General features: G+C 38.7%; 1 protein-coding gene across 1 annotated transcript in view; it reads left to right on the top strand.

Annotated features, from left to right (window-relative positions):
• Positions 1–941: 941 nt before the first annotated feature.
• Positions 942–19,130, top strand: part of LOC139712590 (uncharacterized) — a 30,152-nt gene continuing 11,963 nt past the window's right edge. The window contains exons 1-5 of the mRNA XM_071624400.1: positions 942–1,423; positions 4,079–4,202; positions 5,763–5,809; positions 9,025–9,145; positions 10,633–10,728. Coding sequence (XP_071480501.1) covers positions 1,032–1,423; positions 4,079–4,202; positions 5,763–5,809; positions 9,025–9,145; positions 10,633–10,728 — 780 coding nt within the window. The 5' untranslated portion in view covers positions 942–1,031. The remainder of the gene's footprint in view (positions 1,424–4,078; positions 4,203–5,762; positions 5,810–9,024; positions 9,146–10,632; positions 10,729–19,130) is intronic.

Below are 19,130 nucleotides of genomic sequence, written 5' to 3'. Positions count from 1 at the left end.
CACCTTGACTACTGTTGTCGTCATCGTTGTTGTTGTTGTTGTTGTTGTTGTATTGGGTAATAAGGGAACAATTAAACGCAAACTTGAATGAGGAGGGCAGAGAGGTATGGCCTAAAAACTAAAACCCTCTGAATCTGCACTTGTAAAAATCCAACGGAGGAAATCTGAGGGTATGTTCGGAACGCCGCTCTTCAGCTACTAGACGGCGTCCTTTTTGTCTGATACATGTATTTATAATTTGATGATGGCCGGTTAGACGACAATAATTGCATAGTTTGACCTCATAAGGGCTGTCCTTCAAACTTATGTAAGACTGACGAACTTTGACATCAATGGGTAAGTGTCTATATGAAAATCAAACATCTTTTCAAGTGCTTGCAAGAACTTGATTGAACACAACTGATACAATTTAAAAGGCCGACTACTAGTATACCGAAATGAATGAATCGAGGAGATCGTTATTGGGTCCTCCGACATATTTTTCAATTGGTTGGTAATTGCTGTGTGAAGATCTTGGAATATATATTAGAAAGAGCAGGCATGAAGTATAGAAAACAAATTATTTTTATAACAAGATCGACAGGCTGGGCAGCCTGTGTGATTGGGGTCACTTTATTGAGCCATATTACTTGACTAGTGTAGGATAAAAAAAAAAATACGTGAAAATATTTGCATGGTTGTGTATGCATATGCTTCATTAAACGTCAAGTTTTTTGAGTACTGAGTAATCGTTTGATAATGATGAAGTTGATAAGCTAAACTAATGTAATTTTACCACATTCATCGTCTCGCCCCCTCAGTATTGCGCAATGCTTCAGACAGCTGAGTGATTGACGGGTTTCGAAGCGCATGTGTTGACTGTCAAGAAGAAATGGGCGTAAGTTTAGAACCGCAGCAGCAGCTGAAGCATGTGCGCATGCGCACATTTGTGGGATTGACTCTTCGCCATCTTGGAAATTTTCTGCGCTGCCGAACATCTGTCCGTCATAAAATTACACCAAAAACACCAGAACGGCGAAGTCGGATTTTGAATGGATCCGAGGGTGACGTGGTACCAACCTGAACAACTTGGTAGAGCCACTGACTTATGGACCCAGATATTCGACAGCGCAACTGACGACCTACAAAATTTTCACGTTGGCGATAGCATGAGCAAAACTGGGACTGGCAACCCTTCCCCGACTTCAAGGAGCAGCGCAGGTAGGGCTGCGCCGGACTACATTCCACTGAACGGAGAAAACGTAGCGCCAGCGAGCAAAAAGAAAGGAGCCAACGGTTATATTTACGGTGATAGACAGGACACAATTAACAAGAAGAGAAAAGACAATTTAGCCAGCACATACGATTGGAACCATTCAGGAAAATTACGAAATGGGGGAACGCCATGGCGAATGCCAGGCCAGCGATACAGCGGAATTGTCGGGTAGGTGCAGATGCTGAAACCCTAGCCTAGATCGAGACCATGTCCATGATTTTGTTCGGGGTAAATTTAAACCCGATGCTTGCATTACCGTTGCGTGAATACACTCGGAGCTTTCCGAAACACTTCTTTTGTTATGTGTGCTTATTACACTACACATCAAGATTTTGCAGAAACCATACTGCCATTCAAGGCATCGAGTGTGTTAAACCAGTGATATGCTCTTTTTGGCTTTGCATTATTTCACCGGACTGCTTGAATTTGAATTGAGCTGGTGTCTGCTTCTGAGCCGAGAGCTACTACCGGTCTCACTCCACCGCACAGACACTGAGCATGTTTGCCTCGCAGATTAAATTACATGCACACGGCGTGTATAACAGTATTCGTGTGGTTTAAATGTGTGTATGGCCGTGTGTGTATGAACCCTGTGTGTATTATGAAGGGTTTGTGTATCGTGTGTGTCTGACGTATGTGTCTGCCTGGCTTGGGGCATCCCAGATGAGGTATGTGGGTGTGTGTGTCTAGTGCAGAGACACTGCAATGCGATAGACTGCACGTTGAGATTGATTTGAGGGTCGTGTGTCCGAGGCCGAGCAGTGCATTGTACTGGATAGGTGCACTTGTATTGGATTGGATTTGTAATAAGTGTGTATCGCATGGTAGTCACATGTACACTGCACATTCTACTAGTTTAGTACATGTACGTTGTAAACTGATGAATCTCATGATGCAGAGACTGCAGATTCACTTCTGACAATATATATTTATTTGTATTTTTAATTTTAGTTGACTTGTAGGGCATTTTTTTCAATGATATTCAGCTATCAGATATCACTCTATCAGATGATAGTCTTATCAAGTCAATAGTGCACTGGCCATTGCAGTTGCAGTGAACCCTTTTTGTGGGCAGGACTTTTTTTTAAAATCTGTTATCAGTTACCACTTATCATTGTTGTTTGATATTTACACAGACTACTGTGAATGCAGAATTAGTTATTTAATGGAAAACCCAATTGGAACAGGATGATGTGAATTTCTATTTTCTGCATTGGATTGTCAATGTGCAGATTGACAAGAAATTCAAATTAAATATGTGTCTACATGTATGTTTGATACACCATTCCACATTACTTTTCAAGCAGTTGTGTTATAGGCCTATAGTCTTCTATACAGGTGAGAGGCAATTATTTACTTGTTCATCACATCAAATTGAAATGTCACTCAAAATAACAGAAGAAAGATTTTTAACTGTGAAATGATATCCACTTAGGTGTTCTACATGGCTTTGGAAATGGAGAAATCAAGATTGGGTTTTATTGAATTTGATGTAAAATATTTTGAAAAATGTTAGCCTAGTCTATTAAACCAATGTCTGATATGTAGTATTTACAGTCCTTCATCTCTTCAAAGTAGCCAGTTTGATTACACATGTATCAAGGCTCAACACTTAACAATTTTTTTTTCTGGTTGCCTGCTAGGGCCACTAAAACCTTTGAATTTGAAATTTTTGGTGGTCAAAAAACGTGGCCTACATTAAGAAAATATGAAATTTTGTGTAGATTTTAGTTGCCCAATCAGGCCACCGACACATAACTTTTGGGAAGTACGGTGGCCTGACATCAATATTTAGTGGCTCTGAGCCACTGGGTCACTGCCAGTGTCGAGCCCTGTGTGTGTGGTCGAGCCCTGTGTGTGTGATCATGATACAATTGTACATTTAACATTGTTTTCCGTCATCATACTTAATAAAGTAGCAAAAAATATAATGGTTCTTTATCTCCAGTAGCCATAGTTAAGACAGATCTGTGCAGCTAACTTAGCACAATATACCATGTATATTAGCATCATTTAATAGCATTAATTATATATTGTGTAAAATCTTGATAAATATTGGTAGTAGTAGTGGAAGTAGTAGACTAAGTAGTAATAGCAGTAGTTGTAGCAGTACTATCATCTTCAATCACCTCATTATCTTGCTTATGTGTGTGTGTGTGTGTGTGTGTGTGTTACTCCCCTGTCCAAGAAAACATTTGATAAAGTATTCTTTCTACAAATCTAGGATGAGGACAAAGTTTACAAAAATTAAGCCTCTGTGAAAGATAGGGTATACCAGTACACTTTAGTCAGCTTGAACTTCAACATTGAAGTGACAATGCCCACACACATTTTACCTGGCATGCTTGCACAATTTTTGTAGAGTTTGAAGGATCATTCCTACCTGGTAATTCCTTCCTAATTAGGGAAGAATGGTGTTGTCCTGCTGCTGAAATCATACCATCTGGTTACATGTATTACCTGTATGTGTATGTACAAAGTTGTACCTAACACTACATTCCGTCACTATGATTGATCAAAATGATACTATAGATGATACATGAGTTAGGTTAAAATGCAAGTCTAGAATTTATTATTGTTTATTGCATTGATTACTAGTCTGTATTTTTTTTTAAACATCTCAGAGAGCACATATATCGTCTGTTGAGAATAAGAAGGACGTTAAGTGGTCTTAAACACTATGGGTTTTGTGGCAACTTAACGCCCTTATCATTCTCAACCGACGATATACTGTAACTTCATGTTGTACTCAGGACATGGTCTTTTGAATAATACTCTATGATTTTTCTTCATCCTCTTAATTATGTTTGTTTATTAATGCAGGCTACATCACGAGATAATCGACTTCTACTACTACATGCTCCCACGGCATGAAGAACATTTGATGAGGAAAGAAGTGGTTCACAGAATTCAGGGTATTGTCAGATCAATATGGCCAGAAGCAAAGGTATGTCACAGCCTTGTCCACTCAACTGTTGTCTTTTTAACTTTTGTGATAGAATCAAGAACATACTGTAAAATGAGGAATGTTCACGTGCATTTTAATTTTGCGAAATTCGTGAGTGCCAACATTCGCGAAATTAAAATGCACGTGAAAGTTCTTGCCTACACAATATGCAGTGGACACCAGTGGCAATTCGCGAAAAATTACATGCTGCGAGAAAGGTCATTCGCTCCAGTTCACGAAATGTCCATGCTGCGAATATATTGTGTTTTACAGTATGTTGTATGTAAAGGAATGATATAGTTCTGATTGATATGGGGGATTCAGATTTTAACTTTTTTTTGTGAGAAAGATAGAAACCACTTATGAAATATGAAAGAGTGTACAATTCTAAGAGGAATCCAAATTTTATTTGATGAAATTAAGTTTTGATATGGATGAGATATCCAAAAAACAAAGTAAAACAAGGTGGTCCTTATAAAAGGTGGGTCCCAACTTTTATGAGGACCATTTTGTTTTTGGATATCTCAGCCAATTCAAAACCAATTTTCATCAAATAAACTTTGAATTCCTCTTAGAATTGTATACTCGTTCATATTTCATAAGAGGTTTCTCATCTCCCCAAAACTGGAAACCTAAAGCCCCATCTTGCTCAAAACTATACTATCCCTTTTTTACAGGCACAGAATGATGTTAATAATATGCTGAAATGTGAAGTAAAGAGAGAGAGAGAGAGAAAGAGAGAGGGCAGAGAGAAAAAGAGGACATGAAAGACCAAAGGCAGTTATTATTGAAGACTTCCATTTAGAATATATAGTGTTGGTTGTAGTAAAGGAGGTAGAGTACTAATAGTTGTAATCCTTATTTATTGATTTTTTTTTTTTTTTGTGAGAGTGTGTGATGCTCTTTGGTTTTATAGTTTACAGTTTGATGTAAAAGAAAAAAAAAATGTCTACATGGACTATTCCTCTCGCCTTTAATGCTGACAGTTTAAACATCCCATGTGCCTAGAAAAATCTTCATTTTACTGTTATATACCCTGCAGTTGGCTGTAACTAGCCATGAGTAGGAGGTCATGCATCGCAGTCAAAACTGCTTTGAGATAGCTCAATCATGAAGAACATGAGATGCATCATGATTAGATTTAGCAGTGAAATTATGCTAAGGTCGTTCTAATCGCTCAGTTTAGGTACTGTACGTACTGTCTTTTTGTCTCCGACTCGCCAAGCTGTGTGCAGCTTATATTGCTGTACAGACTGGCTATGTACAGTATACATTGCATATAATGTAGTCTCTCTGTAGTCTTTGCGATGCGATAGTCACTTGTTTTTTTTTTTAGGAGACGACATTCACGTTTGATGAAAAAGGTATTGTATAAAGGTATTTTTGTTTACATGTTTTTTCTTTTTTAGGGAGGAGGTATGACGGTAAAGACTTATAACATTTTATTTAAAATTTTACCCCCTTGAGTTTCAGTAGAAAGAAGATTTCTCTTTCTACACTTTAAGTGGCTTTTACTTTATACTCAACAACTTTCCTGACTTTTTCAATTTCTTATTTTAGGTGGAGATCTATGGGAGTTATCGTACCATGCTGTACCTTCCCACAAGGTGAGATGATCTTCCGTTGAGCTTTTATGTCTACACTGTATGTTTGTGTGTTATATTAAATAATAACACAACTTGTCTGCTCTCATTGATTGTACCTACAACACTATGCCAAAATGGGAGCAGATGTACCGGTACATAAAAGAGACTGAGCTTTAGAGAAACTGTTTCTATATATGAAGACATTGAAACAAAGAAAGTAGTTTATTCCCCCCAAATTATGTTAAGTGAAATGAAGCCATAGGGGGGTGGGGGATATGGTTTGCTGTATGGTGTCTTTAAATCCATCATGATATAGCTGATGGATACCTCAGATAGCACTTGTGGCCAAGTGAAGTGTGTAACCCTTCCTTTTTTCTTTTTTTTTTCATGAATAGAAAGATTGTCTTAGTTGTTGTTGCATAGATATTGATTCTCTTCCAAGAGTAGAAACATATACAAGTTTATTTTGTTATTCAGAAAAAGCTGTAGAAAGAAAATGATGTTTGGAGTGATGTGCGAAACTGAAATAGAAATTAGCCAGTTGAAAGCAACAGCAAAACTAGCAGACCTCTCAGATGAGGATGAAGTGATACCATTGATGATTATTGATACAGATGAAAGTCTATAGCTCATGTGATGATGTACTGTTCATCTGTAGCTTTATGATACACTGAGTCATAATTTTGGTTCGGAATGGGTCTCTGGTTTCAGTATCATCTTGCACTGAGGTCAGTGTATGGTATGCTTTCAATTTGACTGTCATGATGGGAGCAGATCTTTGCTTTTAGATATTCTTCCCCATTGTGCATGTAAACTCCTCCAGGGAATGTGTATACATATGTCTAGTTTTGCCCTGAAGTGTGTGACTTTGTTGCCGTTATCTCCCATCGCATGGGCTGAATTAGCTAACAGAAAGATTGTGGGATGTGTCCGTATATAATTCTGTGGATACAGGAAAAGAGTTCTCAACCTCAATTGATTTAGGATGTCTAACCAGGAAGAGACTGTATTTATAGGGCAAGAACAGTCCTAGCATCTTTCCTTGTGAAATTTTGCCTGTGCATACACTAAAGCTGCAGTGCTCAGTCTTTTGGGATATTTTTGTTTACGTATACCTTGGCAGTAATATTTTTTCTCCACATGGATAACTGTCTGTCAGATTTGTATTTATTTGTTTATTTATTTACTTTTTATAGACAAGTACATGTATCTGCAAACAAGGTTTGGTTCACATTTTTTGTTGTGGAATTTTAATGTACATAATTTCATCAAAGATAACACAGAATAATCTGTTCCAAAGGAGAAATGAGGATGTCTACACTAATGAAAGAAGAGTTTGCTTGGGGAAGAAAATACGGAAATGATACATTTATTGACAGTGAGGAATATATGAGATGTGGTAAATTTTTACAAATGTGATATCTGTCCCATAGATAAAGACCATACAACTGTACATGGTACATGTAGGAAAGCCATCCTAGTCACATGCCTGACTTTGCATAAGCAACTGTTACAATGTTTGCTCATAGAACAATTCTTACATGCATGTATCATTGTACATGTATGTCACAGTTTTGGGGAAAATGGTCTGATTGTGCTGAAAATGGCAGCTGATGTACAATTGTACCTCAAGGAAATGATTTTCCTGCAGTACTTCTTGTGTTTTATTTTGTTGAAAATATTGCCAAATTATTCGTGGAAATCATGCTTATAAATCAATTGTTGATCTTTAGCTGTCTGGATGTGATTGTGGAGTTGTCATGGATAGTATCTCCCCAAGCATCTCAAATATATCTGGCAGGTTAGCTGATTGGTTGGGGCATGTGGCTATTAAAGTCATATGTGTTGACTGTTCGCTATGTTGGGGTATGGAAAAGAACTGGAGCATGTAACATGCCAGTAGGCTGTGTTGCATTACAGTTAGATCCCATGCCATTATGACGTTGTGATATCGTGCCTCCCACATACTTCCTCTCTAGTGACCACCAATCAGGGAGGAAATTCTGCCTAATTTCAATCATGTTTGGAGGGAAAAAAAAAAGGAGGTTGAGGGCATTTTTGTAAGGAAAAAGTATTGCATTACATGTGCTCAATGAAGCTTCAGGACTGCAGCCTGCTACGAAGCTAGAAATTGGCATTATGTTTGTTTCATTGATATTTTTAACTTCAGGACTGCTACAAAGCTAGAAATTTATTGGTGTTATGTTTGTTTTATTGATCAATGTTTTGTTCTCATTCTGTTTCAGGTGTAGTAATCCACTCTTTGACAAGACAGTCAAAATAGTTGTTAGGAACAGTTTTTGAGTGATTACTTTATAAAGTGATGTACAAGTTTAAGAAGCTGTTCCTTCTTTTCTGACAGTGTGTAGTCAGTCTAACTTCTGTGTACTGTAGTGTGTGAGAAATCCTGGGATATAAATACATTGTACAAAGTGTAGTGAGAAACTGGTTCCTCCTCATTCTCTTTCTACTTGTTTGAAAGTCCATATCACCTTGACATAGTCTAACTGTTGCATGGCAACTGAAAATAGAAAATGTACATATTAATGTCCAGTAGTTTTACATGTAAGGCGAGATATGAGGATCATACAGTTTTATTTAGTACTTATTTTCTGTATAATGTGGAAATAGGGGTGTGTTGTTACAGTGTCAAATTATGAACAATATCATTAACCTTGGATATTGTGAATGAGAACTTGATTACATGATCTCTCTGCAAGACTTTGAAAGAGCAGCAAGGTATACAATTGTAGGCTATACAAAACATGGTGGCCCTCTTTTGAGCATTGTCTTTTGGAACAATATATATTGGGATGGCTCACATGTATTGATAGGAAAAGTGTTGCATATACTGTAGTTTCGTATGTCTCCTACACCTACAGGATAGGGTGCGGCATACAGGGGGATATGCATGGACTGCTTTAGGCAATCATCTCCACATTCCTTGACAAAGCTTTAGATGACTGTATTACTGTGTTGTAGTATACCCTGTTCTCAGAAATGTCCTTGTAGTGAACCATGTATGCTCCTGTTACGGTAGTTGGTGATGATATTAATGTACAGTTGTATTTGAGTCCAAGAGTCACAATTTTATCACCAGCTACATTTTTGTTACACAGAGGCAATGGAGTTTCCAACTTTATACCTAGAAAATATGTGCACATGTTTAATTTATTCTTTATATTCTTTCTCTAAATACTCATTTGTTTTGTTCATTATTTTTCTTTTGTTTGCAGTGACATCGACCTTGTCCTCTTTGGAGAAATAGGCGATTGTCCATTCTTCAGGCTTGGCAATGAGTTGGAGAAAAGTGGCATTGCAGAACCAGGAAGCATCAAAGTCCTTGACAAGGCCTCGGTATGATCTGCCATTTTTTGTCACTATACTTTTTAAATTAGAGTAATCAATGCTGTTTGCGGCAGGGTGCCTGTTTCTGGCAGGGGCACCTTCATTCATCAATAAAACAGCTCATGAACATCATGTGTGCTTAGTCCCACTTTAATAGAACACTAGTAAGCAGGAGTTTAACACTCGCAAGTATTATGGGAAGTGACACCTGATTGGGCCTTTTCATCAATGAATGAAACGGCCCCTGCCACAAATATGCACCCTGAATAAAGCCTGCCACAAACAGGGTGTTTTACTCTATAATACAAAATTTATTTTGATGTCATGAATTTGCCAATTTGTACTAAGTATTGAAACCCCCTGTAGTAAGTGTTGAAAGCCCTCTCCCATAATGAGCAACAACAGATTGATAACATGAAAGGAAACAAGTCAGATGTGATTTCAAAACAATACTGCTATGACCTATATGCATATCACTGCTGAGGATCAAAGTTGTGTTTGTAGTGTGGTTGGCCTCTGCCAATCAGAAACCTATAGTAATTATCCTGTGTACATGAAGCTGTGTCTTATACACCCTTATTACATACACACACACACACACACACACACACACACACACACACACACACTCACACACACACACACACACACACACACACACACTCACACACACACACACTCACACACACACACACTCACACACACACACACACTCACACACACACACACACACACACACACTCACACACACACACTCACACACACACTCACACACACACACACACACCTGCTATAACGAGGCAAACAAACAAAAGTCCTGAACAATCTTGCATCTTGTCCCACCTTGATAACATTTTCACGTGGATATTGGCGTGCACATCATACTGCAATGTAGAATCTACTGTATCATTATATCTACAGGACAGGTCGGTGTAAATATTTGGAAGATACTATGTATTTAAACGCAAACCCTGGTTATCATAGGGAAACCCAGTAAATCTTTGTGTTTCATATTTGATTTGCATCTTTGTGTTTGCAGTTCTCATGGCTTGATTAATGATGCTTGTGTACAATTTGCAGTTATCCAACGAAAAGGCATACAAGTATAGAGGTATAAAGCAGAGTGTATTTTAATGATTAAAAGCACTGAGAAATGACAGGATTCAAATTGTATTTGACCATATTTTGTATGCTTCTGATGACAACCCTACCAATTTTATCTTACTGGTGCACAGATTTTACACCCGTATGGCCTCTGTTAAACCATATAAAGTGCATTGAATACATATCAACATTAGGATGATTTTGCTATAAATATCATACAATTTGTATGACCCATGCTGAGTCCATGTATATGGGCACATACATTTATGCCCTGGGTGAACTTTTATGATATGCTGATTTTAGATGATTGTGGATAGATGATTTGAATTTCAAGATTTGTATTTGATAATGACTGAATGATGTCCATGTTGTCTCCCTATCATATTCAACAGGTGCCCATTGTCAAGTTCAAAGATGACCAGACGAAGGTCAGGGTTGACATCAGCTTCAACATGCGGACAGGGACGAACTGTGCCAAACTCATTGAGGTAGGAATGGTTGCCATTCACATTGTGTGGTACATGACTGATGTATACATGTGAATAGTTTGTGTGTGTGCTTTTGGAGTGATGTACATTGCTCATATCACAGTAATAGGGATTATGCTATTATACGGTATACTATGTTAAGAGGAATATTGTTCCCCCTGCCTTCGGGTGTTCTTTTATCATGCCAGAAAAATGGAAATAGTTTGAATTCTCTTCATATTTTGTTTATGAATATTGTTGTCCTACTGTGACATCACAAATTGTTGAAGTCTTCTTATCCAATGAATATGGCGCATGGATTTAACCCAAACTTCATTGTGTTACACCCAATATGGCACTTGTAGTGCCAGGGTGTAGTTTCATGGTCATCGAGACTGTTAATAGAGCAATGATGACCAAATATGGACATGCACATGGACGTAGAGTGGACCGCTGTCAAGCTGTAGAATGATACGCAATGATAGGCACTTCCGTCCTTTCAATTCTTTTTTCTTTTCTTGCTTTGCATTATATAAAAAGATTGTCATTCTTGCCTTTCATGACCATTTTCTGTGGAGAGATTCAAAATAGATTGTTATGTTCCCATATGACAATAGTTTGTCATATGAATTATATGATTGGGCAAATTAAAACATTGTCAAGTGATAAATGCAATGCCAAAGATAAAAAAAAACAGACACCCCCCCCCCCCCCCCAAAAAAAAAAAAAAAAATGAAGAAAAATGATTGGTAAACATGGCATCTGTTGGTCAATACTTTACCACATTCAGTTGTATTTATGCCAGTATTGATTATGTGCACATGCGCGCATGCACGTGTGAGTGCTTTAAGTTTCTTGAATTGCTTTTCTGTTTTGTCTGGCCCCAAAGTGTGCTGTCTTGTTCTAGTTTTGTGTTGCCTATCCATCCATGAGTGTGTGATCTCATCACTTGCCAAAGAGTAAGAGAAAACAGAAGTGATAGCTGGATTCTAACAACGGAGCAATGAGCAGTACCTCAGCTCTTTGAAATCCTAGCAAAACCAGTCCTTGTACAAACTTGAATACATGTAGTTAAATGTCATTCACAGAAACTGTGATCATTTGGTTTGCCTTTAGCTCGGGTAGTGAAAGTTTGTACAGCAGCAATACACAATATTGTATGATATTGCAGGGCTTGACAGTAACTTTTTACCTCCGCCAAGGGAGGAGGTTATGTTTTTGTTACCGTTGGTTTGTTCGTTAGTTAGTTCGTTAGTTAGTTTGCAGGGATCTCGCCAGCGTATATCACCCTTGTCGGCCCCGACAAGCGTGCGGTTTGAAGAAGCAATTGCCGACAAGGGTAAAACTTGCCGACAAGGGTAACACCACGCGTGAACTTGCCGACAAGGGTAACTTGCTTGACGAGCTAAGTTCGGACCAATTTCTCGCCTTTTTCAGTCTTTATTATCTGGCTAGAAAAGAAGCTAGATGTTGAAAGCAGCAGCAGTTTACATACTTATACAAGCGCAAAAATTTACCCACGCAGTCACCGCACCGATCACAACAACGCGGCTCAACAGAGCGACGTACTACCTCCCTACAGATACACACCACATCACACACTTGCTCACCACATGCGCTCTGATTTGGGATCCACACACACATGCACAAGCACCCAGCCGGCCACTTATCCAGCCGCGTGCGTGTACAACGCTACAGTGTATTGTGAGAGGGAGAGAGAGGACGGGAAGAGAGGGTCGGAGGCCGAGGGAGGCTGAGGAAGGCTGACACGTGCTCGCTTGTTGTCACGCTTGTTGTCGGGTTACGCAAGAACAAACGATATGAAATGCATGCCCCCCTCCGCCAAAGGTTGTATTTTTTTTTTTTTTTTGGCTGCTTTGGTTTGTTTGTTAGTTTGTCTGCCTGTCTGTCTCTCTCTATTCGCAAAATAAGTCAAAATTTGGGAACAGATTAGGATGAAATTTTCAGGAACAGTTGGTTGGTAAAATGGTGCAAGGAACAGATGATTAAATTTTGATAGTGAGCAGGATTTATAATACCACCGAAATTCACCGCCAGGATCCAGGATCTTTAGACTTTGTTTCGTATATTTGAAAGGATTCGTATCAATTCTTTAGGAAGCTGGCCATCGGCAATGACGCAAAATTAGATGCGTTCAAAGCATTGCCGCAGAGAGAAAATTAACTCCATTTTTCGTTAAAAAAAAAGAAAAGAAAAAAGAACGTGCGATGGAGTAAGCAAATGCAAATTGTTATTTAGGTTTTGGTAGTTTCAGTGGGTTATTTTTTTTTAAATCTAAAAAGCCATGCGTTCCATTTTAGCCTTTTCAATTTCTATGGATTTGTAAACGTCATTCGTGAATATTCCATTTTCCTTCTCCGGGCCGAAATTTATAGTAATTCTGTCATGATGGTCTTTCAAGTTCAACGTATACGTAATGCTCCACGTGCTTCTGGCTTGGTTTGTTAAAAGGTGGGTTAGGGGGCCTTCATGGGCAGAAAATAAATGATGATCATTCATCAATGTTCCCAGTTGGTTTACATGCTATGTACACGCTGTTTACGACCACTGAAGCAAGGTGGCAGTACGCGCGACATTCTTTATCTGACACCTGGCTTTCGTGGAAATATCGTGGAAATTTCCACAAGCCATGATATCAAGTTTCCCCACTGCTTGAGGTCGTGCTTTTTTTTTTTATTCTTCATTACGAACATCAATTTGTTCAACTTGAAAAGTGTATAGATAATTTGCTTTGAGGACGTGTTTCTTTCTTTCTTTTTTTTTCATTGCAGCATCGGTAACATTTTGTTTTGTTCATCGTCCCTGCATGGCAGGGGTTCATGGGAGGAGAACGATAGGAATGACTGGGGAGAAAATAAACTGAAAGAAGGAAGCATCTTTTGAGCGAGCTGTCTTTGTTTTTCTCTACACCAGCATCAGTTATCGCCACCAAGATTCATTTTTTTTTTCGTTACTCCGACAGATTAATGATAAAATGATGCTAGATTCTTTATTCTGAAGGTTCGTTAATCCAAAAATGATTAAGAAAAAATGTCCGTTCATTTCACGACGAAATCAGTTTTGTTATTTCGAACGTTCTGCCAGTGAAATTTCGGAATAAAACGACGGTACAAAACAGCGTGTTTTCGTACTCTAAGGGTCTCTTATTCCGACAGAAGTAGTAATGATGAAATAATAAATTGTAGATTCTTTATTCTGAAGGTTCGTTAACCGAAAATTGAATAAAGAAAAATGTCCGTAAATTTCAAAACGAAATCAGTGCGTCATTTCAAACGTTTTGCCAGTGAAATTTTGGAATAAAGCGACTGCCCCAAAATAGTTGCAGTTTTCTTACTCTGAGGGTTCGTTACTCCGACAGATTAATGATAAAATAATGCTAGATTCCCTATTCTGAAGGTTCGTTAATCCAAAAAAAAATGATTAAGAAAAAACGTCCGTTCATTTCACAACGAAATCAGTTTTGTTATTTCGAACGTTCTGCCAGTGAAATTTCGGAATAAAACAACGGCACAAAACAGCGTGTTTTCGTACTCTATAAGGGTCTGTTATTCCGACAGAAGTAGTAATGATGTAATAACAATAGATTCTTTATTCTGAAGGTTCGTTAACCGAAAATTGAATAAAGAAAAATGTCCGTAAATTTCAAAACGAAATCAGTGCGTCATTTCGAACGTTTTGCCAGTGAAATTTGGAATAAAACTGCCCCAAGAACAGTTGCACTTTTCTTACTCTTAGGGTTCGTTACTCCGACAGATTAATGCAAAAATAATGCTCTATTCCTTATTCTGAAGGTTCGTTAATCCAAAAATGATTTTAAAAAAATGTCCGTTCATTTCACAACGAAATCAGTTTTGTTATTTCGAAATTTCAGAATAAAACGACGGCCCCAAACGGTTACAGTTTTCTTTTACTCTGAAGGTTCGTTACTGCGAAAGAATAACGATATAATATACTTTAGATTCTTAATTCTGAACGATCGTTAATCGGAAAACGATAAAGAAGAAATGAAAACGGTTACAGTTTTCTTACCCTCAGGGTTCGTTACTCCGAAAGAATAATGGCAAAATAATACTCTACATTCTTAATTCTGAATGATCGTTAATAGAAAAATTATAAAGGAGAAAATATTCGTTTATATCCAAACGAAATCAATTTTGTTATTTCGAATGTTCTGCCAGTATAATTTCGGAATACAACAACGGCCCCAAAAGGGTGTTTTCTTATTCAGAAGGTTTGTTTTTCTGAAGCAATAACGATGATAGATGATAGATTCCTTTCTGAAGGTTCGTTGATCGGAAAATAATAAAGAAAAAATGCTTGTTAATCTTCGAACGAAATCAGTTTTATTTTGAACATTCATCTGTAGTACCGACCTTTGGTGTTGTCGTTGTTTCCGATTACAAACCTTCGAAGTACTCAGTAATGAATCGTTTCATTTTATGATTAAACAAACCTTCGGAATAATGACCATCATTACATTTTTGTATGATATCTCTTTGATGTCACGGCCAAACTACCGCAGTATACCCAGAAAGGAAAGTGCAACGATGTCCCGAAAGTTCTCGATCGCTTCTCGCGCATCTGCATGCAATAGGCCTACCACGTGGTCGAGCAGACGGCGAGAAAGCAACACGGCGCGCGTTGTTGCGATGCATGCAGAGGCGGCTAATTATTGCAACAGTGAAACAGGAAAGGCCTAAAAGAAATCGGAACCTCCACCATCGGCACCTACTTCTCTTTCATTTATTATTTAGGAACTGCCGCTAACAAAAGGTATGGAGTTTCTGCATTGTTTCTGTGAGAATATGCCCCTCACAACGTTCATTACATCTCCGTGAAAATGTCGCATTTAGTGGCATTTTAGCGGCGATTTATCTGTGTTGTATTGAGCATTAGCAAAGGCTTCCGCGCTTCGCGCGGGAGGGGGAACCCTCCTCCCGTACCCACCCCCAGAACAGCGCGCATAAATGCCGACAAGCGTGAAGAAATTCCTGGCGAGAACCCTGGTTTGTCTGTGTGCAGAATAACTCAAAAAGTAGTGAACGGATTGGGATCAAACTTGCAGGAAAGGTTGAGAATGATACAAGCACCAAACGATTAACTTTTGGCAATGATCCGAGAATTTGGGGGGAATTTATGAAGGATTTTTGACATTTTGGCAGGTAGGGTCAATGAACTTGGGAGTTCAGGCTGCGCGTATTTGAGGTTTGCCTGCGCGCACTAAAGTGCATGCTCTAGTTTCTGCTGGGGTGAGGCGCGCCGTGCAGCTGAGGGTTTATGACGTAACAAAGGCTTCTATATTGGGAAATCTGGCAACTTTCAGCACACAATGCAGTACATGTACATATGGGTGGAAATCACTGATATCTCTACGGAATAACAAGATCAGTGGTGAAAATGATTTGCATGCTTGGCGGAAGTCTGCGCTCTCAGAGTGCTTCTCTAGTTTCTCTGGTGAACAGTTCGTGCCACTAAGATTATTACTGTACCTCCGCCAAGGGAGGAGGTTATGTTTTCGTTACCGTTGGTTTGTTTGTTAGTTAGTTAGTTAGTTCGTTTGTTTGTTTGTCCGTGTGCAAAATAACTCAAAAAGTAGTTAACGGATTGGAATGAAACTTGCAGGAAAGGTTGAGAATGACACAAGTAACAAACGATTAACTTTTGGTAATGATCCGAGAATTTTTTGGGAATTTATGAAGGATTTCTGGTATTTTGGCAGGTAGGGTCAATGAACTTGGGAGTTCAGGCTGCGCGTATTTGAGGTTTGCCTGTGCGCACTAAAGTGCGTGCTCTAGTTTCTGCTGGGGCGAGGTGCGCTGTGCAGCTGAGGGTTTATGACGTAACAAGGGCTTCTATATTGGGAAATAGGGCAATTTTTCAGCATGTGTTTAGGTCCTGTGGGTGGAAATCACTGATCTCTATGGAAGAGCCCAAAGAGCTTTTCCCCAGTGGTAGAGAGGAGAAAAAAAAAAAATCTCTTTTGGGAAGAGCAAGATCATGGGTGGAAAGTATCTGCTTGGCGGAGGTCTGCGCTCTCAGAGTGCTTTTCGAGTTCAATTTAAAATGTTGGTGGCCCGAAAAGAAGTGTAGAGATGTTAAACGGAGGGGAACATGACAATGTATTTTGAATCTTATTTACCTGATCAGGCTACCCAAAGGCATGCTCTTTGACAATTTGGTGGCCTGACATGAACTTTTAGTGGCCTAATGTTAATCATAGCAGTACAGGCATATTCTCACTTATACAGTGTAAATGATGATTCTACTTTTTTTATGCCTCCGCCACGAAGTGGTGCCGGAGGCATTATGTTTTCGGGTTGTCCGTCCGTCCGTCCTTCCGTCCGTCCGTCCGTCCGTCCGTCCTTCCGTCCGTCCGTAATGAATTTTGTGGACAAGGTAACTATCAAAACCTTTTGAGGTATCCTAATGAAACTTGGCATGTATGTGTATTAGGGGGTGAAGTTGTGCCTATCAACTTTTGGGTGCACATGCTCAAGGTCAAAGGTCAAAAGGTCAAGGTCAAATGCTTAAATTTGCACTATTTCCCCCATATCTATGCAATGCCTGAAGATATTTTCTTGAAACTTAGTGCATACATGTATTACTCAATTAAGATTCTTTGGTGAAAGTTTGGGGTAATGAGGTCAAAAGGTCAAAGGTCAAAAGGTCAAGCAAAATGTTAAAATTTCACTTTTTTCTCTGTATCTTGGAAATTGTTCAAAGTATCTTTATGGAACAGAGTATACATGCATGTACTGACTGGCAGTAGTTAGCTAGGGAATTTGGGGTTCATGGGGTCAAAGGTCAGGGGTCAAAGGTCAAGGGCAATACTTCGAAATTTTACTATTTTCCTTATATTTATGCAATGCCAGCAGGATTATTTTTTTTTTTAACTTAATGTATGCATGTATATTACCCACTAGAGATTCTCTGGGATTTTTTTTTTGCCAAGAAGGTCAAAGGTCAAAAGGTCAAAGATCAAGTGAAAGTGCTGAACTTACTACTTTCTCCATATCGGAAGCGGCTCAAGTAATCTATTAAACTTAGTACATATTTATGTATGTTCTGCCTGACAGTGATTCTCTTATGAATCAAAGGCCAGATGAAAATGGTAACAATTTACTGTTCAATACAGAAATTGCACTTTTTCTCCATACCTTGAAAATTACTCAAGTGCGTAAACTTATGAAAGGGTCAAAGTCAAAGTTAAAGTACATGCTCTCCTATTCATCCAATTAAACATAGGTCAAGGAAGGTAAACATTCGATACATTTGTGACAAACATGTCATTTTAATATTTTACCAATTTTTTGAAAATGTAATCACACATTGTCCACATGTACTATAGACCTATTAGGAGAATCATTCATTATGGCGGAGGCATACCAGTCGCCATAGCGACATTTCTAGTTGTTTTTTATTTTTGTGGATGAACCTGGCCTGACTTCTGTCAGACAGTTTGTCCCTTTCATGACATGTCGTCTTAGAGAGGTGAAAAAAACAACAGGAAATTTCTTAAGAGCCTCCTCAGCAGCATGTTTTCTCAATATGAGGAATCACAGGTCATCCTGCCTCAGTTTGACTTTATGGGAATGTTCAGACAAATATTTGTTGGATGGAAGTGGATGTCCTAACTCTTGAGGCTGTAGTAGTCGAGTACATTTGAACTGTTTTTGGTCTCAAGCAGTCCGGAGCAAAATTTGATTTCATGCACTTTAAGACTGGAGACTTCTTCTCTTCTCTCGTGTCGCTACACTTTTCCCAGCCACTGCAGAACACAGGCTCTGGCACGTGGGTTATAATCATGGAGATCATGTGATGTACAGGGTTCTGGTAGCAGGGTGCAGTAAATTGATGTACAAAAGGGGAATTTAACTGCTGAAATCTAAAGTAAACACGACAGTCCTATAGTCTCTTAGTTGGTATGAAATGCCTTTCTAATGATGTATGAACTGATTTGCCTGTATACAGTTGAGTGTAACAACTTCAAAATTATATACAAAGTATTTTTTTTTTTAATTATGATTTTGCACAAATTCTTTTGATAATGTTGTTTGGTTTACTGTTTTCATTCGCCAAACTTTATAAGTCCTTTTGTATTACTAAACTTTTCATCAAAAGTGTTTTGGAGCAGGAAAAAAAAGTCCAGCATATTTCACAAGATTAAGCCTCAAAAACCTACTTAACACCTGCATAATTTTTGAGTGACATCTGGACTCAACTTCTGCAAGGATGAAGCACATTTGAGTACTCCTACTAGACTGATACAGCCGCCAGCTGTGCATTGTGAAGTGCCTCGTATGTCGCTTTTGCGGTTCCTTGACGACCCATTGGGGGCGCCGATGACCTTCCAGTCAACCCTGGCGTTAATGAGCCGGTCTGGCCCTCTGCTTTGATAACCC

Source organism: Diadema antillarum, unplaced genomic scaffold, assembly GCF_040938485.1.
Source record: "Diadema antillarum isolate AM-2024a unplaced genomic scaffold, OU_Dant_1.0 seq00001823_RagTag, whole genome shotgun sequence".
NCBI lineage: Eukaryota > Metazoa > Echinodermata > Echinoidea > Diadematoida > Diadematidae > Diadema > Diadema antillarum.
The sequence above is the reverse complement of the archived record's forward strand: the minus strand, read 5'-3'. Positions and strand labels throughout refer to the sequence as shown.